This window comes from Micropterus salmoides, unplaced genomic scaffold (assembly GCF_014851395.1).
Source record: "Micropterus salmoides isolate LMB-PRFRI ecotype aquatic unplaced genomic scaffold, ASM1485139v1 Ms_hic_scaffold_6, whole genome shotgun sequence".
Lineage (NCBI taxonomy): Eukaryota > Metazoa > Chordata > Actinopteri > Centrarchiformes > Centrarchidae > Micropterus > Micropterus salmoides.
The window spans coordinates 35931165-35957457 of NW_024044348.1; the positions used below are offsets into that span (position 1 = coordinate 35931165).

General features: G+C 39.1%; 1 protein-coding gene across 1 annotated transcript in view; it reads left to right on the top strand.

Annotated features, from left to right (window-relative positions):
• Positions 1 to 26293, top strand: part of si:ch211-186j3.6 (neural-cadherin) — a 298231-nt gene that overhangs the window by 100842 nt on the left and 171096 nt on the right. Inside the window, exons 5-7 of the mRNA XM_038700849.1 lie at positions 3083 to 3194; positions 14381 to 14630; positions 25855 to 25997. Coding sequence (XP_038556777.1) covers positions 3083 to 3194; positions 14381 to 14630; positions 25855 to 25997 — 505 coding nt within the window. The remainder of the gene's footprint in view (positions 1 to 3082; positions 3195 to 14380; positions 14631 to 25854; positions 25998 to 26293) is intronic.

Sequence of the window (26293 nt, forward strand, 5' to 3'; positions counted from 1 at the left end):
ATTAACTAAGAGACTCTTCTCTGAGCTTTTATCTATTTGTAATTTAAATTCAAAAGCTCTGATTTGGCTCTCCTGGTCAAAACCTCGGCTCTACTTCACTACTTAGTAACAATAGGTGCGATGACTGTTCTCCATGCAGTAGCGCATATAAATATAAATATGACCATATAGTCAATATCCCTTTATGAATTATTATCTCTTGTGCTTTTGATGTGGCCTTTTCTGGAAAGATATAAAGCAAGCAAATATTTTCAATAGCTGTACTGTAGCACTATAAACTATAAACTATAAAATCTAACCTGTTGCCTGCCTTCAGGCAGGCTCATATTACATAAGACCAGTCCTTTTGACAATGGAAACCAATCTAAAACAACAAATGACAACCTGTGTCAATGCCATAATGTACTCTTTCTTATGGTATTTTGGTGGTATGCATTTTGTATTATATTTTACTGCTTGGAGACACTTGCTGTACCTGCAGTAATGGTGACTGACATCTCATCTACTTATTTTATCCAGAGAAAGGCTCCACATGACCTTTTTGTAAACAGTTCATGTTGATCCTGTTAAGCCATCACTCCATATTTAAGGCATTCTATTTTTCCAGCTTTCTCTTTATCAAAGTGGCCATATTATGCTTTTAGTTTTTTCCCTTTCTTGTAGTGTGTTAAATGTGTATGTAAAAAGTTACAAACCCAAGTCCACCCCTTTGGGAGATACTGTCCCCCACAGAAAACACTGCTCCTGACCTTCGCTTGTGTTTCAGCCCTTTTTTCCCTTACATGTCTTACTTATGCATTGATAGTGGGGCAAAATGTTTGTTAATTTGTTATCCAACAAAAACTGTAGCAATAATGCCACCATTTCAATTTGTGCAGCTGTCCTTTTTTGCTTTTTGATTTTATTCTGCTTTTCAGAAATCTGTCTCCTTCTGTCAAAATAGTGAACAGAGGTGGTGTATTTGTGTGGACTGGAGTCACTGAGCATGACTTTAATTTGCAGGTAGTTTCCAAGTTTCTCCCTCCAGGAGTGATAGCGCATCGGCACCATTAGTTACCTAACCAGCCTGAGACCTGCCTGCAGCAGCCCCGAGTGTGTGTGTGTGTGTGCGCGCACATGTCTGTGTGAGTGAGTTTGAGCTCATCTTGCTGTATTACGACTGACTTCCCCTCTCTTCTCATTCGATCTTGCTTTTCCTCAGCTTTGTTCACACATATACTGTACGTTCATATATCTTGTTGAACCCTCGCCATTTCCTGTCATGCTGGCACACAGACTCATTCACTCTGGCATGCAAACACACACATACACACACAGGCAAACAAAGATTAACAGTCACTGGCAAACACACACAAATCACCACAGGGAGATTTTATTTTGTTGTCCATTGCTTTGAAGCTGATCTTTGCTGAAGGATTAACTGATATTACAGAACTTCATCTTACCTACCAGGACTTAATACCAGCGGTGTTTACACACCACTCACACTGTGTGTATGTGTGTGTGTGTGTGTATCAGAGAGTGATCTGTAGTGTTTGTGTGTATGCTGCTGTTTATATAGAAGAGAAGCAGTGGGGCTGGGGTCAGAGAGGCTCACCTGCCAGCCCATGTCTGTATTTATGCCTCCTGAATGCTGCAAGCAGACATTCGACATATGGCAGAAGATGCTGTGTTTGCCTTCATGTCCCTAATGAACTGAACAGCATTACAGTGTCTCATGCACACACACACAACTATACGCTTACGCCATACAAATTCATCTTTGAACAATGATCCACTCTCACATGTTAGCTCAGGACTTCTGAAAAACTGCACAAGATTGCATAGTCTGCTGAACTACTGAAGGGACTGTAGTGCTGACTGCAGCAGCTCCCTCACTGATGAGGGGTAAATAAATGAGGGGTCAGGGCATGCCTTTGGAGGTTTGGGATGAGGGTTCCTTTTGGGTAGGGATAGGGTTAATTTGGGTTACTAGGAGATGAAAATGACTCCGGACCCAAAGAAAACCAATTCCGGATGGTGCCTGAAGTGGTAATCCCAGATTTAAAATTTCCATAACACCAACCCAGTGTGACTTTTAATCTCCAGCTTTTCCACTTGTGATTGCCTGGGCAGTTTTGCACATACACTAACAACATTACTGAAACATGTGTGCGATAGGAAATGCAGAAACTCAATAATAATTTTAATTATTTCATAATGTTTTTGATATTTTTTTTTCTGTTAAGTAACATGCCCTAGATTTATATTGATATAAATTCATTTATGCAGTCATTCCAAATACACTGGTATGTAGTACAGTGTCAAGGTAAATGAGACTTGGTGTTCATGGTTTATTGGTGAGAACCAGAAAACACTTATTATCATGTACAAATATGAAATGCTTAGACTGAAAGAACATCATGCACATGGCAGCTGGTTATCAAAAAAAGTTTCTGAAAAACTGGGTGATTCTAATAATTTGCTATTCGCTACTTTTGAAAACATTACTTTCACTTGACTTGGTTCACTGTCTCCATCGTGTGTGTGTGTTTAGGACCTGAGGTCAAACATGTAGAGGAGAACACAAAATCAAAAGGTCTCTTTACAGATCTGCATGATTCGCGTTGGTCAAATTTTATTTACAACCTGGAAAAATGTTTCTGGAAAAATCGCATACTTGATTGCAATGGTGAATTGCAAGGAGAATATCCAGCGACTACTGACTTGTAGCAATTAAATATGACCACTGTCAGTTAATATATCTGGTACACAAACAGCTCTTGTTCTCTGCTATGAGTTGAACTTGTTTCGGTTTTAAAAGACTATGACCTCCCCCCCTCATACGCCTTTTTCAGAGAAATACAAAAAAAGCCTATTATATTTATTGTATGCTAGACAGACAGATAAAAAGCACTGAAAACATAACCTCCTTTGCAGAAGTTTGTGTGTTTTATTGTTGTATTTAAGGGAATAGTTTGTGTGATGATGGTCAGATTTGATGTAATTTACTCATGCCACGACCCCCCCCCCTTTTTTCTTTTGTTGACTTCCTCCCTGTCTCTCTCTATCTCCTTTTCTCCTGTCCTCACTTCTCTCTCAGGTACGAGTTGTTATTGTTGATGAAAATGACTGCGTTCCAGAGTTCCTCCAGTCTATTTACAGCAAGGATGGTGTACCGGAAACTGTGACAACAGCAACCTCCCTGCTGCAAGGTGAGACATCTGGGCAAATCTCAAAACACTAATTTTGTGTAACCCATAACCCCACATCCTGGTTAACCACACTGAGTGCACGTCTTTATTGTTGTCTTTAGACAAGATAAAATGGCATCTTCATCTTAAACCCAAAAACATCTCAAATCCATTTCTCATTGTTTTTCTATAATACTTCCCTGCGGAATTGGAGATGCATTTCGCTGGTTTATTTAACTTCTGTGTTTTCAGACAATAATAAACAAAAATGCTTAAGGAGGCTGCTTTTATGTTATTTTACTATTTATCCTCTCTAATTAAAAACTCCCACGCAATGTTGAAAATGTTAGGGTGTTCTATTAAGATTAAGGTCTTTAACCTAAAACAATACAGAATGCATGAATCACATTGTTGATGTTGTTGAGGGGAAAAGGCTACAGTGGTGTGCATTCTGTTCCAGTCTTGGTTGAATGAAAACCACCAGTTCTCTATGAATCACCAGAGGAGTTTGATTGGTTGTTAAATTCTAATCTTCATCAGAAACAATACTTTGCCTTCTGAGTTCCTGGACGTTGAGCTAAACCAGATGCTGCTCAGTAGGTGTGCCTGTGTGGTGTCTGTGATATGTACGTGTCTGAGAAGCCCTGCTGCAGTGGCTCTAAGAGTGGCTGAGCTTTTTTAACATTCATGTGTTTTGACTGGTCAGGAAACTGAGTAGGCACTTGTCAGCACTGGCAGCCGTGAAATCACTGGTACTTCCATCAGTGTAGCTGCTCCAGCCTCTCCTTTCCTGTAACGACCCAATTTCCACATGGGGATTGCTTAAGTTTCATCTGATGTGAGGAAATGGTAATGGTAAATGTTGTGGGTACGACATATCACAATTTGATCTGTCACAGTGAGAAGCCCAGTCGTTTTTTAAGTTCTCACAGACTGCCGACAAAACTGACAGTAAAACATTTCACACTTCTATCTTTCCTTCCTACACTGCGCATAAAGACTATTCTGGTAGCCACATTTTATATAAAATAATTGTTATTGCTTAAAAATGGTAATTATTGATCAGCATTGCATGATTTTGCACTGCACTTTAAAAGCAGCTCAGGTAGCTGCATGGTGCTGTGCATAAGACGTGCCTTTAGTGTGTGAGACCTGGGTATGATTCCAACTGCTACACCTCCACCAATGTGTCCTTGAGCAAAACACTCTCTACAGAGGCGTCCAACCTCTGACATATATAGCAATTGTAAGAAACTTTGGATAAAAGCGTCAGATAAATGAGTTAATGTAATGTACTGTAAGCTCAAGAGCATTCTGGTTAAAAAATTATGCTTAAAATTGAATAAAATGTTTAGTTACTGTAGGCTAAAAACCCAAACGGAGCTGCAAATGAGTATTGACAAGAACAAAATGCAGGGAAATAAAACACAGCATGCAGTACGTAAATTATTAATGACTGCAGTTATGACACCTCATTGGAAGTTCTCATTAGCTATGACTGCAGGCGGAAAACTTTTGGGTTGGATTCATATTCACATGCTTTCTTGTTTTACACTTATTGTGTGTTCTTGCTGATATGTGTTGTGGTCGTTGCAATCCTCACCACTATAATTATCACCATTAGTCAAATAGGCTAGTTTATAAAGGGCAAAATGAGACAAATGCACATTGTTCGTAAACACACGCAGTGTCTCACTAAATAATAGAACAGCTATGACCTGTAAAATCACTTTGTGTCCTAAGAAAGGAGTCAAATTGTCTTTTCAACTGGAATTGTGCACTGCAAAGACAGTTTAGTTGGGTAAAACTAATCTAATCTGGCATCTGGAGGAACACCTCCTCCAGAACACAGATGTGCAGTCTGTGTTCTGGAGGAGGTGTATACCATACCCCTTATCAAAAATGAGAAGAAGAAGAGGTCAGAACTGCAGCAATGTTGGGGACATGCTAGTTACAGGGCTTTCAAATATACCAACAACTAAACGACTAAACAACTGGATGTGTCATAGTGCAGAGTTATATAAGAAATAATATAATAATATCAGCAGTATTGTGCAGCAGTCTCAGGCTCAGCTTCTTTTTCATAAGGAAGGGACAACATTTCAAATGGAAAAAAGAGCTGCCTCTAAATAGTGATTTTTGTCATTTGATGGGTGAAGTCTCCCTAAGTGGTGGGTTGCCTTGGTAGAGATGTAAGAAAATAAACAAATTGGCTAAATATAAATTATATCTCAGCCTGTGTTTTACATATGTTGTTATTATCCTGCCAAAGGCTTTAAAATGTGCACACCTCAGCAGATCAGCACAGTAAGAAAATTGATATTGATGTTAGGCTCAAAACTAGTTTTTTACTCAGTTGTTGTTGCTCATGGTAATGTGCTTTGCCAGCATCATACTTGAGAGAGTGTGAGGAGATGAGTGTTTTGAGGTACACCATGTCACAGTACTCTAAAGCATTTCAGTAGTAGGTGCCAAAGACATGCTGTATATGAATCAAGTACTGACAAAAAACAATTAGCAGAGGACACACACCAGGGCCACAGCAAGCACACAGTGAAAAGCTATGGGGTACAGCATGATGAATAGTACAGTACAAACACAAAAACAAAGGTTTTCAGCCCAGCATAAGAGCGAGTCAACCTAACACAACAACTAGATGAACAGCAGAGCTCCACAATTTCTAAACAGTAACTTGGATTAACTGATAAAGTGCAACACTGAGTATAGATAAAATAACAAAGAAAAAAATATCATGTTCAATGTCCTTTTACTGGTAATTACAAGATCCTTAGCTGCTTTAAAGACATGTCAACAGTTATGAATGTACTGACAATGCAGTAACATGGCGACTGCTTTTGAAGACACATTATGACACAAGTCAATATTGAGTAAACATGCAGAGATTTTGCTGTCACAGTTAAAGATATACAGTCTATATGTTTTTAATTTCTGGTATAAACCTGAGCTCATATCTGACGCAATGCGGTGCAGTGGTTAGCACTGTCGCCTCACACCAAGAAGGTCGTTGGTTTGAACCTTGGTTGTCCCAGGCCTTTCTGTATTGGGTTTGCATGTTCTCCCCATTTCTGCATTATAAACCAAGGTAGTGGACAAATTGTAACTTTGACCAAGACAGGGGATCACCAAAGACCTCCCAATTTCATGGCAATCCATCAGGGTTGCGTTTCCCGTACATCCACGAAAGGTAGCATTGAACTATGTTGGTTCAATGCAGCGTTAAACTAACAAACTGAAGTACAACCTTTTCCCAAAACTGTCCTTACTGTCCAACCTACCTTGTTGGCGCCACCGTTGTTTGAACTAACTTAGTTTAAACCAACATAGTTTGAACTAACATGTTTCCAGGTGTGTCCGACTTTCACAGCACAAAACTAACAAAATGTTGTCATATTCTGCTTAAATATGTCAGTTGTGACGATATCAAGTGACATTATTATGCTAACTTGTTATTTAGGCTTTTCATATTATAGTCATAGCGATAATAAGAATAATAATAAGAAAATCAATAATAGTATTTATGAAATCAACAATATCAATAATACAACCTAATCATTTTATTTAGCCTAAATATTGGCTCTAACTTAAAAGAAAAAATTAAGAACTATTATCGATTGTAAAACATTTAGTAAAATAGGTTTATTCTGGAAGTATCTTCATTTCAACTCTTTAACACTATTACGAATCCCTTGGCCACATATGAAATCAAGGTCTTGATAGCTCAGTGCGATAAGTGGGCTGAGCTGGTGAATGTTCTCTGTTGAGACAGACACGGGTTTGAATCCCATGAGTTCTCGATTCATCTTTGTTATAATGGCCACGAAAGCTGTCAGGGATTATTCATTACAGTACTAGAATTTTATGCTGTCCCTATTTATAGTTGTTTTTAATGAAGACTAGAGAACACCCATCTTCCTCATAGGCCTAGAAATGTATACATGAAGGTAATATTAAAAGTCTTGTCTTTACATTCTCCATTTTGTTCTTTAACCTTTGTACTGTGTGACTAATATTGATTTAAGTTATAGTGAGCAGATGGGTAATCTGTGAGAAAAACACCTGCTGTTTGTAGATGGTTAACACTAAGATACTTAGTACTAAATTCATGCAACCCTACCCATGACCCGACAAATACATAAAAAAAAAACTTCACCGGAAATATGTTTGTACAGCAGGATTACCTAACATTCTCTGCTTACACACATAACATCCACCTCCTAAGACTGAATTTTCTGCGATCTGTGACGTAGTCACCATGAACTAAGCTTCTTACCACAGGCCAGGAGCTGTAGTTCGAACTATGCAACTTAACGACACTTGGTGCGACCGTTCGTCGGAACTTTGGTTTTGGGGAACACCTGCGTCGCTTAACGATGGATCGTACCATGAGAGTTACCAACTTAGTTACCAATTTAGTAACCTCCATAGTTTGAACTAGGGTTTGGGGGAAAAGTTGCGTCGCAACTGCATAGTTCCAACCAAGGAAGTTGCTACCGTAGTTAGCAACGAAACGCACTCCGGATAGATGACATATTTCAGTCTGGATCAAGACAGATGGACTAACTGACAGACCAACATTGTCATCATCAACCTAGAGCCATGCCATTATGTGGCTAAAATGTAAATTTTTTGTGTAAATAAAGTCTCAAATTGCCATTTTTGAACACCAGAACTAGCACTAAAATTGCTAGTTGAGTGAGTGAATGAGAGAGTGAATATGGTGTAGGAGGCATGGCATGCGCTCAGCTTGTTTCCATCAACAGGTGCACCAAGGGAGGCGAGAAATTTCACCCTGGTGTTTGCGTGTGTGTGTGTGTTTGTGTGTGTGCGCACAAAGTCATACAAAACTCTTCTTGAGGAGCTACCAATATTAAAAATTGTGTTTCATGAACAGATTGTATCTGATTATTATATTTATCTGAGACAGTAAATGTATCATACTACCTTTCCAGAGTTTACAGTTAAACTTAATTTAGGTAGAAAATGCTTCACACCAAAAAACACATCTGTTTTTCTTTCATTTAATTTCAGAAAATCTTAAAATGTAAATGCTCAAATACATGTTACAATAACTATAATTAATTCTGCCCAATCCAGTTCTGAGTGCACCTGAAGCTGAACTGCCCAAACTCCTGAAATAAAGACATGATTTTTTTCCTCTTACTCGATTAAACGGGTTATAAGGCACAGGTATTAAATTAAACGAGCAGGGAGAAATAGGCATCCAGCATCATTTTGCTAAATCATGTGCTAAACGTGTACTTCTCCGAGTTGGGAAAAAAAACTGCAGAGTACCAAGCAAGCCAATTATCCTGCTTTCCATAGAGATCTGAGGCTCCTGCAGTTTCCATCTTCAGTACAAAATCATTATTTGCCAGAAAGACATTGGAGATGCAGTAGGAAATACACTGCCACTCCCAGTAGTATAGCCAGCACAACATTTCTAGGTTACGCTAGTAAGGAACTTCCTCAAAAGGAGCCCTGAAGAGTACAATTCTGTACTTAGTAAATTAAATATTGACTCACGTGACATGTGTTTGGCCACTGCATGAGAGTGGACTTGAGACAGATACTAGTACTGCAGTTCATTTTCTACACGTCATCATTAGATGAGAGGTCATTCATCACTTTGCTGCAGCAAAACTGCATCATTTAAGTTGTAGTTCAGAAAAATGTCAGTCCTTGTAACTGGGGTTATAGTGCAGGGTAAACTCCTGTAAATTCACTTTATCCAACTTGCAAGGATGACATAAATCTAAATAAGAGAAGTTACAAACACTGTAGTGAGTGACGTTAAAAAAATGCGAGGCAACTTCTGGACAAAGATTGCCACTTCCACACCTGATTTGAAGCAGTGTTCAGTCTTACATTGCATTTTCCCCTTGCTAAAAAGAAGGCAATGTGACATAGTACATAATAGAGAAGCGGTTTTGGCAGCTGCAAACCAATGCTTATGGCAGTTTAATGATAAAACATCCATACTGCTTACAGTGTTGTGTAGGAATTTACTCATATACTATAAGCTTTTACACCCACTCTGCCATCTCTTCTTCTTTTCATGCAGATAGATCAACCAGTGTGGTTATGAAATAGTTAATCATTTTTGTCAAGTACTGGTAGAAATGCAGTAACATTAACTTTAGTCATTTGTAATATGAGTAAACTGCACACAGCATGCTCATGCTTACTAGCAAGGGCACTGTGTGATGGTTTATACCAAATGATGTCAACAGAAGGAAAGAATGTTGATGAAGAAATGTTGGTATGTCTAGCTTTCTTTAGTTTCCGTGACATGGGTTTTTTTCTTTCTTTTTTTTTAAAGATACCTTGTTGGCTTGTAGTTTCGGTCCATCTCGTGTTCACTCTAGCTTATTACAAACAAACCCAAGAGATGAAAGCATGAAGTCATTTGGACTAACAGGTAACTCTTTGGACAGAATTGGACAGTGTCATCCTGCATCATCAGCTCTACATAGAACTCTACATTTTTCACACCAGCCCAAACAAACTCAACCAAACAGGCAAATGCACCAGAGCTGAAACCAGGTTACAGGCTAGGTTTGAATGATTTGTCACTTCCATGGTATTCTCAACCTGGATTTCATTTGGGTTCCAATTAGTGCCCTAAACCTAAAAAATTGTATTTTACATGACCATCTTGTAGCTTTATGGAGGAAAGCAAAAGATGTTTTTTGAAAACTTAATTGATTTTAGTTTTGTTTGGTGGTGATCAGGTTTGAACTGGAGCCCACAGCATTTTATTTAATACACTGTGCAAAATCAATTAATTTAATGTATTCTAAATCAATTTAGACTCGTACTCACATAATGAAGTAAAACGAGTCATGTGAATAAAAAACACTGACAGACTTCATAAACCATATTTTATTAAACTGAGATATTTTGTTATGATGACCTTTTTTAAAATTATTAATTTGAAATGTGTTAAAGTTTCCCCAAGGCTTTATGACAATAAATAAGTGCAGCTTGTCGCTTGACACAAACAGCGAGGTTGTGTTTATGTGTGTATGTGCATATATTTAAAAATGTGCATGCGTGTTTGTGTGTCTGTTTTTGTGTGTGTATGGGCACACGAGCCAAATGCAATGTAAGGTGAATTGGAGAACTGAGAGTTTGATGGTGAAATGACTTGTTAGCGGAAAATATGCTTATTCAAATCCCTGGTGGTCTCTTCAGTTTTAGCAAGGCAATCAATTTGTGGCCGAGCAAGTCCTGGCTCCATGGATTCCCAATGTGTGATGTAGAAACAGAAATGTTGCAAGACAGTCCATTCAATGCATGCTGTGCAAATAACACTTACTCCCCTTGTGTTGTTGAACTGAACATTTAAGTCAGTGGGGGCATCGCTTCCTTTTCAATCTTCACTTTGGTCACATAGCATGTGACATGAATAGATAGCCACCGTTTTGAGTTTGCTCAAATACAAAAAAGGTTTTTGAAAGTATTTTCTGATATCATTTCATTTTTTCTGAAGAAACCCAAGTGGGGTTTCGATGCACAACCCTTGTCCATGGAAAACTGCCGTTGCCTCCATTCATTGTAGATATAATATAGACTAATTTGAGAAGTAGGTAAAATAATACAAGCCGCTAATACTGCAGTGGCATCTCTCTTGTAAACGTGGAATAATTCTGGCGTATGTGTGTAAAGGATTTACATTTTTAAGCTGCTACCTCTGTCATTGTAATGCTGTTGAAACATTGTATTATATGTACATATCTGAAAAGCATAAACTATACTAGGTCAGTGGTTCTCAAACTTTTTTCATTTTGTCAGCCAAGTGCCCGCTGATCAGAGCAGAACATTTTTGTTAGGAAAAACAAAGTCTATATAAAGAGGAAATAGTCTATATAAAAATATAGCACTGTGCCACAAGTGTATGATTTATTACCTTATAACTCAAAATGCTTAAATCTTTAAACTTTTGAATCCTTAACTAAATTCATGGCAAACCAATTTTTTTGGCTTAATGTAATATCACTAACAAGGTATTGTAGTTGCATTAAAGGGGACTTATTATGCTTTTTCATATTTTCTGGTATATCTATTATGTTACAATGTCATATGTTCATGTTAAACATGACCAAAGCTTCAATGAATGAGGTGAAAGGATTCAAAAGAAATCCCTGTGAGCCAAAACCTCAGCTATGACCCTGTTCTGAATGCTCATTTTTAAACTGTTTTTTCTACTAACGGCTTGGTATGATGTCATTCCGAGACAGATTTCTATATATGGTCATTTTCTCCAGGCAGAGAACGCTGACCACGCCCACCAAGGAACATGCAATCTGGTAAACACAGACAATGGCCAGTCAGAAGACAGTAGGCTTTGGCTTGGAGGGCACTCAAATAGACAGGAGCATCTATAGCTTGTTTCAGACAGATGCTTAAATGAGGCCCTATTAGTGCCAGTATAAGATACAAAAATTCTTTTTTTGAACTTTGAATCATGCAAAGCTGCCATTGAGGAGTCACAGAACTACAATATAGGGCTGGAAATGCAGTATAATAGGTCTCCTTTAAAGTGTGTCTTTTTGATAAATTGCACTTACTATTCAGTGAGAAACATGGGCTTGTGCTTCACTGAGGATCTTTGTCATTCTCGGTGGCAGGGAGGTAACTGCAGGGATCAAACTCTTTTCCAGACACAGTCTGTTTCTTTGCTTTTTTTTGATCAGAGTCATTTCCCGGCTCATGATGCCCTTCTTCACACACGCCCAAACAGTGTACGAGTGGCTGTGTCAGACTTCATCTGTAGTCCACGGTAAGGGGACTTTTCCAAGAGTTTTTCCTGATGACTGACAAGAAGCTTTATTCTGTTTGCGTCAGACAAGAAAAATGGATTCAATCCAGGTGTGTCAGTAAAGTACGAATTAAAGCCACCAATCAAGTTGGCTAAACGTCCATCTATTGACTTCACTGGAGTTTTCTCTACATCCTCACTCGAGAGGAAAACATCCACCTGTGGAAAGCAGGTGAAATCACCCTCTGCACATGCCCTTTCTTCACAAAGCCACCCATGTTGTCACACAAGTTCAGAATGCTGGTGTCCTTGCCCTGCAGACACATATTCAGTTCATTCAGTTTGCTGAATATATCTGCCAGATACCATAGCTTTGCAAGCCATTCATTGTCACCAAGAAGGTGACATAGGGCAATCCATGCTCTGACAGAAAGGTGCACACTTCAAATCGTAATTCCAACAGCCTGTTGAGTATTTTCCCCCTGAGAGAGCCCGCACACTTCTGGGTGTAATTTTAGTTATCTGTGTTCAGTTCATATATTTTTTGCAAAGGCGGTGAAACAGTTGCACATCAAGTAGCTTCGACTTAATTAAGTTTATTACTTTGACACTGTCATTCAAAACGTCATGCAACACAGGACTAATTTTCTTGGACTAATTTTCTTCAGTGAGTCCACTGCACTTCAGGGTTTTCCTTTTCGAATTTGTGCTATGACGCAGCCAGTTATTGACACAGCTGCATCAGTACAGACTCTGCAGGATTCCAGTTCAGACCGTTTTCACTGAGAAGATCACATTAACGGTTGTTTTGCGCTGCAAACTCTTGCAAAAAAGTATACGTTCACAAATGCATCTCACAAAAGCAATGACCTGTACATTTCCACTTACATCTGTTAATTCGTTGAGCTGGAGAGAAAAGGATTTCCCACAACTTGATCAACAATGTCACTTCCTGTCATATCTATAATATGGAAATACGTGTAATTTGACAACGGCATAGTTTTTAATGTATCTGCTGCTTTTCTGTCCAGCATAGTCTCGGCTATTACTAGGTCTTTCGCTATGGTGAATGGCCTTTTGGCTTTAGCTACGAGCAAAGACAGGTGAAGACAGAGGTGGTATTATGGTTTTTGTCTTTTTCCCTCTCCTTTACTGAGTTATATATCTTTTTTGTGCATGTAACAGGTTTGCAAAGTGAAAAAGCCCAAAGTCCAGCCCAAAGGGAGTTCCCATCTCCCACAGAAAACTCTGAACTGCCTGAAAACAGCTCCTTTGTAGTCCAGCCTTTATTTCCCTTTCTTGTGACGTCACAATGAAAATACGTGTCATAATGCTCGCTGAGCGACTAGTCCGACACGCCCTCAAAAACACTGGTAGAAAAACACTCAGCTGCAGCACACCTGTCCTCTCCCTTCCAAACACTAGCTACCCTCCAGGCAGTCAATGGACATAAAGTTCTACCCTGCAAAAGAAGAACACTGCTTTGAAAGGGTTGCAGCTTGTTGACGTAAATCCCATTAAAACCTATTGTTCCTTTTTTTTCACTTGTGTTTAAACCACAGATCCATTTTTTTGGGTTTGTCTGTCATTCAATATCTAACCTGGCTTCTTGCTGAACAAACATAATTGTCAATGTGATAGCGTTCATTGTGTTCTTCTTCTGTGAGGTTTTAATTGACAATTGACAGTTTGCTGCAGTCGAAGATTACATTGAAAATAGGAATATTAGGCATAACTAACATTTACATTTTCTATTAAAGCATAATTATTTAGGAATTATGCATGACTGATATTTTATATTTTAAATTAACATTTATTAAACATCTCTTATACTTTGCACTACTGCAAAGTGCCCATAGGGTTACACAAACCCTCATTTGAGAAACATTGTATTAGATTGTGCTGTTATCAGTTGCCCCAAAAACAAACTTCCGCCCAGGCCTCTACTCCACAAAATCATTTTCTCTTTAATCCATCATCCCCATGAAATCCTCGTGCTATGAAAATTTCATTTTTACAATTTCATATATTTTTGATTTTGACTTTTACTGTACTGATGTATTTCATCATTATTTCAGTAATAATGGATTGCAAGTTTGTTGATTGAGAAAAGCTAGTGTCTGAAAAGTGTGGCTTGGACTTGTTTTTCTCTGAAAGTCTATGTCCTAACAAATTTTATGCTAGTGTTTTGAGACTGAATAACACCCATGCTCTTGTAGGCTACATTCTGTCTGTGTAACTGTTTACTTTAACTATACCAGCAGAGAAATGGTGGTGGTTTGAGAGAGTGCAGCGCATAAATCAACTGTCGTATCAGTCTATACTTCATAGGGATAGAGAAATGTTGAGATCTATGGGCCCCAGATTTGTCTTTGTTTAGTCACTCTAATTTTTCTATTCTCAATCTCTATGTTCTCATCTTTAGTGTCAGCCAATGACTGCGACTCAGAGGAGAATGCAGAGCTGACCTATTACACCATGAGTCCAGACTTCACCATTTCTCCTCATGGGACCATTTTCCCTGCGGGGCCTCTGGACTACGAGAGGCCTAACCACTTGTACGAGTTTGTAGTGATGGCAGTTGACAAGGGGGAGGTCCCTCGCACTGGCACAACTACTGTACGGATTCGAATGGCTAACGTCAACGACGAGGCACCCGAGTTCTCCCAACATATGTAAGTAAGACTTGGGCTTCTAAACTCCCGATTTTCATGCAATTGTTCAGTGTCTAAGAAATAAAACACAAAAGAAAGAGGTTTGGATGGGATGCAGTCAAATCTTAGAGTCAGTTTTAACTGTAAAAGCTGCCATAAGCCCCCCTTTACTCTGTGTTGGTAATTCCTCTGTGCTGGTGAGGGTTAAACAGGACAGTCAGACAGTCGTTCTGGGGAGGAGAACCACATGACAGCACCATCTTTTACCTAAAATATCTCAGCAGCATCGCCCTGGATTCTCTGTACTGGAAAGCATTGTTGCCTGTATAAACAATTTGGGTCAGCCTCTCTAGGGTAAGTCCTTCGTGCCAGGATAATCCAACTAGGTTAGTCTGCAGACATTTCAGGTGCAAATATACCATTCACACTTTTTGACACAGTTTGTTTTTTAGATGTGAGAAAATAATCATTAGATGAAGTCCTAGTTCAATTTCAGCCTCTGTCTGCTGAAAGGATTTGCTTAGGGTCTAGGAGAAAATGTTGCCGTTCTTTGATGTGCCCTCCTCTCCTTTTAATTAAATCGATGTGTTCCCCTTTGATTTTCTCTGTCTTTGTTGTGTAAAGATACACCTTAAAATAGTGTGACACCCCCTAACAGCATCAATTATGTATGGTGAAAATAGAAAAAGGTTAAATAGAATGAAGTGAGATGAAACTTTTAGACATGGGCCACCTTTGTGTGAAGGTCAGAGATAAACTGCATCCCAATCTATGGGTGAAGCATATAAAATGCAGACAACCAAAGCTGTGTGAGAGCGAGCGAGAGAGTGAGAGAGAGTCCTGTCTTGTCAGGTCAGCTCCTTACAGCTGCTTCCCAATTCAACATTGCAGCTGCTGTTTCCCACAATTCCAGGGTCCCCCACCCCCCCCCCCCTCCCCCTCCCCCCGCCTCCCCCTCCCCCACAGTGCTGCTGTGGTGCCTGCATGTTTTAATTGGTTGATTTTCTGGCAGAGAGCTGGGCAGATTGGTGAGGCAGGGTCAATCAGCCATGCCCACCAGCACCCTCAGGAGGCACTGAGCCTGCACTCTGTTTGCGTGCCTGTGTGCGTGCGTGTGCATTCAGTAATTGAGAAGATCCCAGCAAAGAATGTTGGGGTGTTGATTTTGTTTATAGTAGGAGGGGGATGTGTGTGTGTGTGTGTGTGTGTGTGTGTGTGTGTGTGTGTGTGTGTGTGTGTGTATGTGTGTGTGTGTGCTTGGGAAGATATTCTGTGTTTGCCAGTATTTGTGGGAAAGAGTGTGCATGTGAGTCAATGTATGTGATGGACAGAGGAAAAGAGAGAGAGGGAGAGTGAGGTCATCAAATATATCATTATCCAGGCAGAAAATCTGGCCTACTTGTATTGATTCTTGGAGTTGGAAGCATGCAATAATGTGAATGTGTGTGTGTGCGTGCGTGCTTTCGTGTGTGAATAGGTTTCATGGTTTCATATCCCGGTGAAGAAAATTGAGGTTGAGACTGCTTTTTGAGGGTTAAGACAATATTTTAGGGTTCAGGTTACAATTTGGTTAAGGTTAGGGTAAGGGTTAGGTTTAGGCATGTAGTTGTGATGGTTAAGTTTAGGGGAAGGGGCTAGGGAATGCATTATATGAATAGGCTGCTAGCCTGAAAATTATACTGAACAGTGCTATTTTGAAGTTAGAGTCATAGCCACTTTCCTTTGGTTTGTTCTTGACACAAATTATCAGTGCAAGAAATAAAGAAAAGATGTTTCCATGGGATCTACATACTAACTCTCAGATCTACCTTTTGACTGCATGTCTCTCACTTCCTGGTAAGTGACAGAATAGCCACCTTTCATCTATGTGCTGTCACTTTGCCATTATTGTACCTACCATTACATGCCTGTTGCCACGGAAACCACCCTAGGAGGCTTCCTGCACATTTCTTACATGTCTACACACACATGCGAGAACTATATATATTTTTGTGTTCATGTTTGCATTTTTTCCAGTGTGACTCCAATAATATGAAACATCTATTTTACCATGATTTGCCAATAATGAACCTTTTAATGAATTAAGGCTGGGCGATATGGCCAAAAATGTTATCACAATAATTATCATGATACATGTTAGATCATTATTTCTTTCAAGTTTAAAGGTTGATTTTCGCTCCTAAATGAAGGTTAAAGAAACCAGATGGTTAATTTTGGTTTTAAACTTTTCTCTATGGTCAGAACAAACACTTGATACCAAACAGTGGATCACATATAACTATTAACTTATAACAAATAACTATTATGATAAAATATTGTTTTAACAAATATGCATGATTAAAATTTGGTAAAATCTTTTTTCAGTCATGAATTAAACCAAACCTTTATTGAACACGTATTGAGCATTTGTTTTATTGCTATTGAGGAAAATTATAATGTGATAATTATCGTTATTGTTTTATGGCCCAGCCCTAAAATAAATACATTTTTTAAATGTATTACAGAGGCATGCACTTATATACATTTGAACATACACACACTGATACAAAAAGTTGAATTGATTACAGGTGTGTGTTTGCAGTAGACAAAGAAAGGAGACAAAAGTTAGTGAAGCTACACGTGTCATATTTTCTAATTTAGCACTGTACGCATACAGATTACAAAATTTGCCACTTAAAATTTGCAGTCATTTTTAGAAATAATGGGTAATTTTTTTTTCAGTGACCATCAATTTCTCTCAGATATTATCAGCCGCTTCTAGCTCGCTAATTAACGTAAGCTCTCTGAGTGGGATGGAAACGCAGTCTTTATCTAACTCGTATGAATCAGAACCAACAAAATGGTCTTAGATACGCAGTGCACCTGACAGCAACTGACAATATATAATGTCGACTTAGTGCTGTGTAATGATGCAAAACACACAAAAGCTAAAGCTAAATGTCCAGGTAAAAAGTCAGCATCCTCACTTGCCCATGATATATATAGAAGAGATGGAAATAAAGGGTAGCAATGTATTGCAGGGAGAGAGCTGGTTAGTCTAATAAAATAATGTGGCTGTTATATACTTCTAACATACTTGAAAAAGCAAGTTAGCTGACCATGCTAACATTTGCATCTTACTGTAGAGCAGATGAACACACTGTTCGATCCATTCTTCATCTGTACGCGTTTGTATTTTCGGTTGTGGAAAGGCAAAAAAAGATACAACTCTTTGTATACTGAGTATTACTCTTACTACTATGATTGGAAAGTTTCTGTCTGGAGGAAGGTCAAGGGAGTAGATGAGGAAGATGACAAAAGGTGCGTGTATGTGGTGATTGATTATATTACCTAATAGGAAATTACTCTGATGACCCTCATTATTTAGTGCAATGTTTTTCTATATTTGTTGTGATAAACTGATGCTCAGGCATCACCTGTTATTGTTCTGGAAGGTGTTTTTGTCCAATCAGATTTCTCTTATATGAACCTTTATTTCTCATTCCCTGTTTTTGATTCCTTGTCTAAGGTTAATAAGTAAAAATGGCACAGTCTCCATAGTAAAAGGATAACGGTCTCACGCAGTTAAGGTCATGTTGACATGGAAACAGACGTTCACGTCAGGTGGCTAGCAATAAAGTGTTCCCTCATGGAGACATGTTAGTTAACATTGTTTTGGTATACAGCAAATATTCTATAATGTTTATTAAAACTCCAGATTGTTTGTCTGGGCATGTATGTCTCATGTTGTGGGGACTGGCTTTGCTTTTGGGGGCAATAGGATATGTCTCTAGGAAACTGATGTAAGTCAAGCAAGTATCCTCTGAAGTAATGGAAACACCACTGTGTGCAAGAGTATGTGTGTGCACGAGAGTGTGATTCACTAGCAAGGACCACGCCACAACAATATGTCTTTTAAAGGTTCATTGAGAATTCTGGCCTTTTATTGTGGCCAGCCGAGGCCCACCTGTGCAACACCCATGCTGTCTGATCAGCATCTTGATATTCCACACCTGTGAGGTGGATGGATTATCTCGGCAAAGGAGAAGTGCTCACTAACACAGATTTTGACAGATTTGTGAACAATATTTGAGAGAAATGGGCCTTTTGTGTACATAGAGAAAGTCTTAGATCTTTGAGTTCAGCTCATGATTTACCCCTCTCTTCCCTCCATTCTCCATCTACCGTATTCAGATAAACTCTGATTAAATTTATTAATTTAAAATTAATAAAAACAGACATCAGGCATTGGCCTAAGGGACACGTCTATTATTTCCCTGGATCAACAGCTTGAAAACAAACTAAAACTAAAAGTAAATCAAAACATTTAGAAATTAAGTGCTGTGTATGTCTGAGTCTGTTTTCAATAGACTGCAGCATTGATCGGGCGAAATTAGAGCTGTATTAGAGGCCAAATGTGATTGCAAAAGGCATTTCACTGTTGTGTTTTGTGGGTTTTTTGCTTCCTCTCAGGGACCCGTCCTGATATCTCTCCACTCTCTCTCTCTCTCAGATACTCAGACACTCACATAGGCAGCCCTTCATGCAATAGACGCCTACGAGCATCTGCTTGAAAGCATTAGAGAGCGGTATTTGTTGAAGCTAGGATGATGTAAGTGTCAAGTAGGATTAACCTTAAAATGCCTTCTGAAAAATTCACCATAGCAATGGACCACTATCTCTACGGTGTGTACTTAAGAAATTTACATCATGCTTGGCTTAATATTTTAAATTTAATTTTCAGCAGTATAGGACTGCTTTTATGCTGTGCAGGACACAGACTGTGCCTTTTTCTTCTTCACCAATCATTGTCAACATTGACAATATTTAGTCTTCCACTATCCCACCATTTTTTCCTTTTCTAACTTTGACTTTTTTGCGGCTTATACTTACCACATTGGGTACTTGTAGGCAGTCTGCACAATCACACAGTTTGGGTGGGTGAGATTTTTTCAACTACCAACTCCAAGGTCAAGAATCAAAATTCCAGTTATCAAACTCAATAATTCCCATTATCTATTATTCACAATTTCTCAGATGCAAAGATGGTGTCCTCTGTTTGTTAGAGAAAGCAAGCCATCTAAAACACAAAGATATTCAGTTTACAGCATTTAAAAAACAGAGAAAAGCAGCAAATGCATTTGCAAAACTGGGACCAGAAAATGTTTTTTCCTGATATATATAGCTATATATATATATATATGCACATGTAACTCCAATGAGCAATCAGTTATCAAAAATGTTTAATTGGTTATTCAGCTGATTAAACATGTTTTTATTCTCTTTGAATAACTGATTAATCAACTGTTTCATCACCACCATAGATGGTGGACGTTTTCAGCATATCACAAAGTTGATATGCCTTGCAGACCAATAAAGGCCAACATCTGCTATTGTTGCCATTTCCAGCTGCTTGTAATCATAAGCCTAATTGTAAGGCAACTCCATTTGAATATATGATTGCTCTGTCTGCATCTGTAATGCAGAAGTAGAGATAATTTGGGGAGTCAGGACAAAAGAGGCTTAGTAGCCCGTGTGAAGGAGTCATCTATTTATTTAACTGCACAGACAGAGTCTGTAATTTCACCATCAAATTGCAGGCAGAATTCACAAGGAGTCCTTAGTTCTTTCTGGCTTTTAGGTGAGATAAATACATGCAATTGTCTAATGATCTTTCAAATCGCTTCCTTAGACCACAAGTGGAAGCCGTTTGATCAATGTGCCCTATGTACCCTTAGAGAAATTACATAATAAAGAAACGTAGGGCATCTCCCGTTACCTGACTTGTGTATTGATCTGCAGGGAAGAGTGTGGCTTGCAGAGTGTGAGGTGAAATTTCTACAGAGCAAACGAGTGGCACATCACTAATCTTCCCAGGCAGAACCATTCTAGCAGTGGTTGAGGCTGAAAGATGGCAGTGACAACATGATCAGTGTTCAACTACTAATGAGAGTACCTTGTTTTCAGTGAAAAATGAATAGGCCTTGTCGCTAGGGCAGAGTGACGGATGGATATACTGTCAGTTACCAGACCTGCATGTTGACGCACATTCATGCACATGTGGGCAGGCAATGAGTTACTGATAAATGGCAGTGCAAAGTACATCTTTTATCTTAGTTTTAAGCTCAATATTTAAAAAGGTGCAGGTAGTTGGTCTGTCTTTTAGTCTGACTGAAGCTTTGGTCTAGAGTGAAAAATACCTACAATTACTTAAAGGGTCAGTTTGGCCAATATTTAGGAGCTCCAAGTCTAAATGGAGGAACAACCAAGCAGCAATCTCCTGATCTCCTGGTCTGGAAAGTGAAGCTAATGCAAATGTACCTTAAACCTGCATTCTTTCTAATGACCAGCAGGGGCGACTGGTTGCAAAAAGATGTCAGATTGTAAGCCTATAACAAAATGACCCTTCTTCTCACATGATTTATTATCTTCAGTAAACAACTTAATGATTTGGTTTCAGTCAGGAGTTTCAAGTCTTCTTCAATATTGTTAGGGACAATATGAATGGAAGACTCAATGGCGGACACTGAGACTGGAATAGATGTGAAAAAACAAGGGTTTTATAGACAGGCTTATAAAAAGTGCAACTAACAAGTCCAGGCAGAGAGTCTTCAGAGTTCAGTTTTCAGTTTTAACAGAAAACAGAAACAGTAAACTCCTCACTATGGAGCCAAAATCTGAGACACAGGCGAGAAAAAACACAGAAGAACTGAAGAACAAAGCAAACAAGCAAAGCAAAAATAGTACTTAACAATATCTAAGTTTGTGCCATGACATGTGTATCACTGATGTGAACAGACAATCTGGCAAGGAATGAAGTGAGCCAGTGTGTAAATACTGCAGGTCTTGATTATAGAACGGCCTCGTGTGTTTAGAGGAGTCACGGGTGATTAGATGATTGCAGCATGGGGAGGAAAGCTAGGAGTGCCACGCCCACATACATCATTAGCATCCCAATTAATATCACAGTTAATGGTTAAAGTGAATCGGGGATGCGCCTCGCTAGATTGCTAGTTTCACTCTCTCACATCTGGTTCCAACTAAACCAAGAGAACAACCAAAATGCCAAACTCGAGGCTAGTGCACCGAGGCCTCTGACTGCCAGGGGGGCCTCCAAGCCTCAGGTCATGCGTGGTGCAAGACTTTCTAAGGAAGTTGAATACCAGGGCCCTCAGTGCGCACAGTGTATGCTGAACACTAGGCCCCTCAGTGCTTACAGTGTGAGCTCACCACTAGGGTCCCCCCAGACCCCTTAGTACTTACAATGTGAGGGGCCCCTGGTCCCTTGGTGTTTAAAAAGTGAGCCCACCACTAGGGCCCCAGGGCCCAGTAGCACTCACAATTTGAGGGCCCCTGGGCTCCTTCGCACTTAAAGCATGAGCTGACTTCTAGGGCCCCCCCAGTACGCTACAATATACTGTGACATGATACAATATTCACCAACAAGTCACTTTATTCTGCATAAAAGGACAGTTTCAAGGGCTTCATATTACGGAAAACCATTCATTATTTGACTTTCTGTAACTAGCTATCATTTTAGCTAGATGCCTATCAGAGTTGGCCCTAACTTTGCTGGTGCCCAAGGTAGGATTTTGGCTGTGATGTATAGACGCTTTCATCGGACGTGTTGCCAAGGGGATGCGCCCGGCCCAAAGTTAGCTTCCGTTCTGTTTGTTTATTACTGGGTTTGTGTTTACTGGCTAATATGGTGAGTGATATTCAGTACAGTGTACATTCATTAAATTGTAGCAGCCCACTACATTAGCAGTAGTGACTGCCACATATAGTTTTCCGGAGGTTTTTTGTAGTTGTTTTTTTTTTACTATTTAAGGTGGGAAAATTTGTATTTGATTGCAGAGCTACACGCATATTCCCTCAGCACCTTCTCTCACTCACTCCCTCTCTGTCCCACTCTCTCTCAAAGTAGCCTAAACTGCAGGTTATATCAGTGAAATTACCTCAAGGAATCCATGTCCAAAAGATATGTGCCCAGGGGCCTCACAGGACTGCGATCCGGCCCTGTAAGTAATTACATTATATTTGACAACTTGATGTGAAATATTTTAAATGTAATTTTTCAGTGCAATGAGTACAATCAATACAATTCCTTTCACCACCTTGATATTCTGGTGGTGACAAAAGAGGAATATCAAAACTCGGCAACTAAGACAAAACTATCCGCATTGCAGGATACCAGTAAGAGAAAGCAAATAAATATTTTTGTGATTTTGGTGAATTTTCTACTATGCAATTTATGACTGTGGACTGAATCAAGAAAAATGATGGAATCTGTCATAAAAGACCTAAAAGGGAGACAATACGAAACAAAGTGCCTGTAGGTTGAGATTATTGCTCATGTTTTAGTAGAAATAAACTCAATACTAGATTTTTCAATAATCGACTGGCTCCAGCTCTTCAGCACAGTAGATGGCCCCGCCTATCTCAGCCCCACCATCCAGCACAACACCAAGCAGTCATTCCATCTAGCTAGCGCTGTTGATTGTTCAATATGTCTCTCTGAAAGTGCTTTTACGGTTACGAAAGGAAAAGTAAACATTTTTTGCTTTTTCCTCTGATGTTCGCCGGCTGCTCTGTGATTTATTAAGTTTGCTGATGGACAGATGGCTTTACTTGTTGCTGATGCTACAGAAACCACTAGCTGCTGCTAACTATAGCTGCTGTTATCAGCTAGCTCTGCCAGAACAAGTCGTTCAAAGCTCCTGCAATAACGTTAAGAGGTGAACACCAACACCCCCCCGGAGCACCAAGCTTCCAGTTCGGGAAGAGTAAGCTAAGAGGACGGTTAACTGCACGGCTACCTGAGCTAACTAGCTAGAGGCAGCAACCGTTAGCAGCTAAAGTAACTGCTAATAAAACGTAAAGCTATCTGTCCATCAGCAGACTCTGTAAATCACTGAAAGTTGAGGCAGAGCAGGTAGAGGACATCACAGGGAAAACCACAAAATATATTCTTTGTAAAATATAGTCCAATTTCACCAAAGTCAGTGATTTAAGTTATAATTTTTTGTTTTGGTACAGTAATATGTGAGGCCTAGTCTCGCATAGCCAGACCTATCTCCATACATCGATTCAGCAAACGCTGTCCTAGCTGTTCAGATAGAGGGTGAATAGAGGTGCTAAGGCAATAGACAGTACGAGGAAAAAAAACATTTTTTATAACATTAAAATGTAAACATTTTAGTAGACACCCTAAATAACAGTATTAAGCATAATATAGGACCTTTAAGATAGTGACACTTAATTTCCACAAGAGTTGTTTTTGAAAACCAAAGGAAACTACACCAGGAACCGCTTTATTTGCTCAACTGGACTAGCCGATTGCCTTATTTCACAAAAACAAAATGGAGTATGCTATTTAGACTTTTTTAATATATATGGTATTGTACAGTTTCAATCATCAAATCAGTAATTTTAATATTTTAATAATAATAATTAACTAATCTTTGAAAATTTGCTTTAGAGTCATCTTCCATCAAGTTGCAGTAATATTGTATTAATTAAAATCCTAATGATCAGGTACTTCTTGATGTTTAACTAAGGACCCAGAGAGGCCGGTATGTTGTATTTGCTATGATATCTGCTATTCCAATAAAAGCAGCTGAAATGTGTCCCAAGATTGTCGAGTGTGAACCTTATGTCAACAAGGTAGAAAGGCTTTCCTTTCAAATAACGTTTTGCTTTCAAGCACATCAGTGGGTCAGATATGTATGTGTAAGGCCAAAAGCTAGTTCAATGCTGAATTTCGAAGTGCTACTCTAAGATACAAAGACAAAACTGAAAGGGTATATCAGAGCAAGAAGCTGAGCTCAATTTGGGATGTTAGTGATTGATAAGAAATTCATGTTCAAGTTATCTTGAATTGATTATAAATACTGATATAATACATTTTAATACATCATAGTATAAAACATTTTGTTTGCAAGCCCTTATCACTATATCATAATAATTGCATGAGTACTGTGTCTTTGACCTTCTAGTTAGATGCTTCTATTTGCAGTGTAAAGATAATTTTATGAAATCCATGGTTCTATTATAAACACCTCAGGAAATCATCACCTAGATGCTTAAAAGGTTTCAATTGAATTGGAAACACAAGCTCTAAGCTGCTGTCATGGTTACACTCCTTCCCCTGTCACTTGATTAATGATTACAGTATATCCCTAATTTGGATTCAGCCATTGTGGATGTCCTCAAGGATAGTGATGCAGACCAGTGGCCAACACAAGCAATAGTGAGTGCTGAGTTGAGAACTTCTCCTGCCTACCGTGTCTTGTTTTACTGTAGGAATATCACAGGAAAAGGAAGCTAGTTTTCACCAACACCACCCTGCCCCATGTTCTCTGTCACTTTGAAAGTTGTTAGATTGCAGGGATTCTATGATGGTAGGTGTGATGGCGGATGGGTGGGGTGGGGTTGGGGGGGGGGGGGGGGGGGGGGGGGGGCAGAAGTCTGTGATGCTATTGGAAAACTTTCTGTATAAGGTGGTTAACAGAATTGTATCTAAAAGTTGAAGAAGCAGGGAGTTGTACCGGCACTGAAGCTAAGCAGTGCACTGCTATACATAAGTATGTCATACAGCCCAACTTCAAAAATCCCAAACTATCCCTTTATTTAACTTTGTCTAAAGTCAGCACAAGTGTGTCATCATTAATGACTGCATTGTATTTTCTTTATTTTGAATTTATTGTATTTTTTTTTTAATCAATTTCACATTCATTTTATTTACTAGGACAGTGCACATTAATAAGCATAGATGCAAATGTGCCAGAGTTAGCCAAAAGATCTGTTTTCACATTGATGGATATAATGTATTTTGTTATTGTATGTATTGTATTTGTTGTTTAGTGGTTGTTTAGTGTCTTTTCTTTTCTTTTGTCTACCTGCCCAGGGACTGCAGATGCAAATTAGTTGCTAGCTAACTCTGGTGCAACTATTAATTGTGCACTGTCCCTGTAAAAAAAGCAGTAAAAACAGTTTGAAAAAATGCCTGCACCATAGATTTGTTGCATTTCACCTTTTTTCTTCTATCAAGCCTGCCCTGTTCATGTTTGTTTGCCCTAGTTAAATTCAAACATCCACTGAAGAAATAAGACTAAATTAGAAATTACATTAATGAGGTTATTATGTATAGATTGGGAATTGGGTAAACTTGGGTAAATGGATTCACTTGTGAGACACGTGATTTATATCAAACCAAGAAGTGGTAGGTTAAGTGTTGATTGTGTGTTTCAATGTGTTTTATCAGATATCGGACATTCGTGTCAGAGGACGCGGGCCCCAACACCCTTGTTGCCACGGTGCTGGCAAAGGACCCTGATGGGGATGGGATCACATATAAGATCACCACAGGAAACGAGGATGGCAACTTTGTCATTGACAGCCAAAAAGGTTAGACTTGTTGGATTCTTTAAATAATCAGAAATTTTCTCTTGTTCTTCTTGTCTGCACATCAGCTCTCATTTGGAAATGGGCTCTCACCACATTGCAAGATTGACATTAAAAGGCATCTTCATGTGCATAACGCACACAAAAATACAATGTAACATTATACACAACCTCCTCGCTCCTCAACTAATTCATATGCATACTCATCAATCTATCTTTTGTAACATGCCATGGATTTACAACATAACCCCATGGTTCCCCAGAAGGGGCCGACACCTGGAGGGGGTTTTGGGGAATGG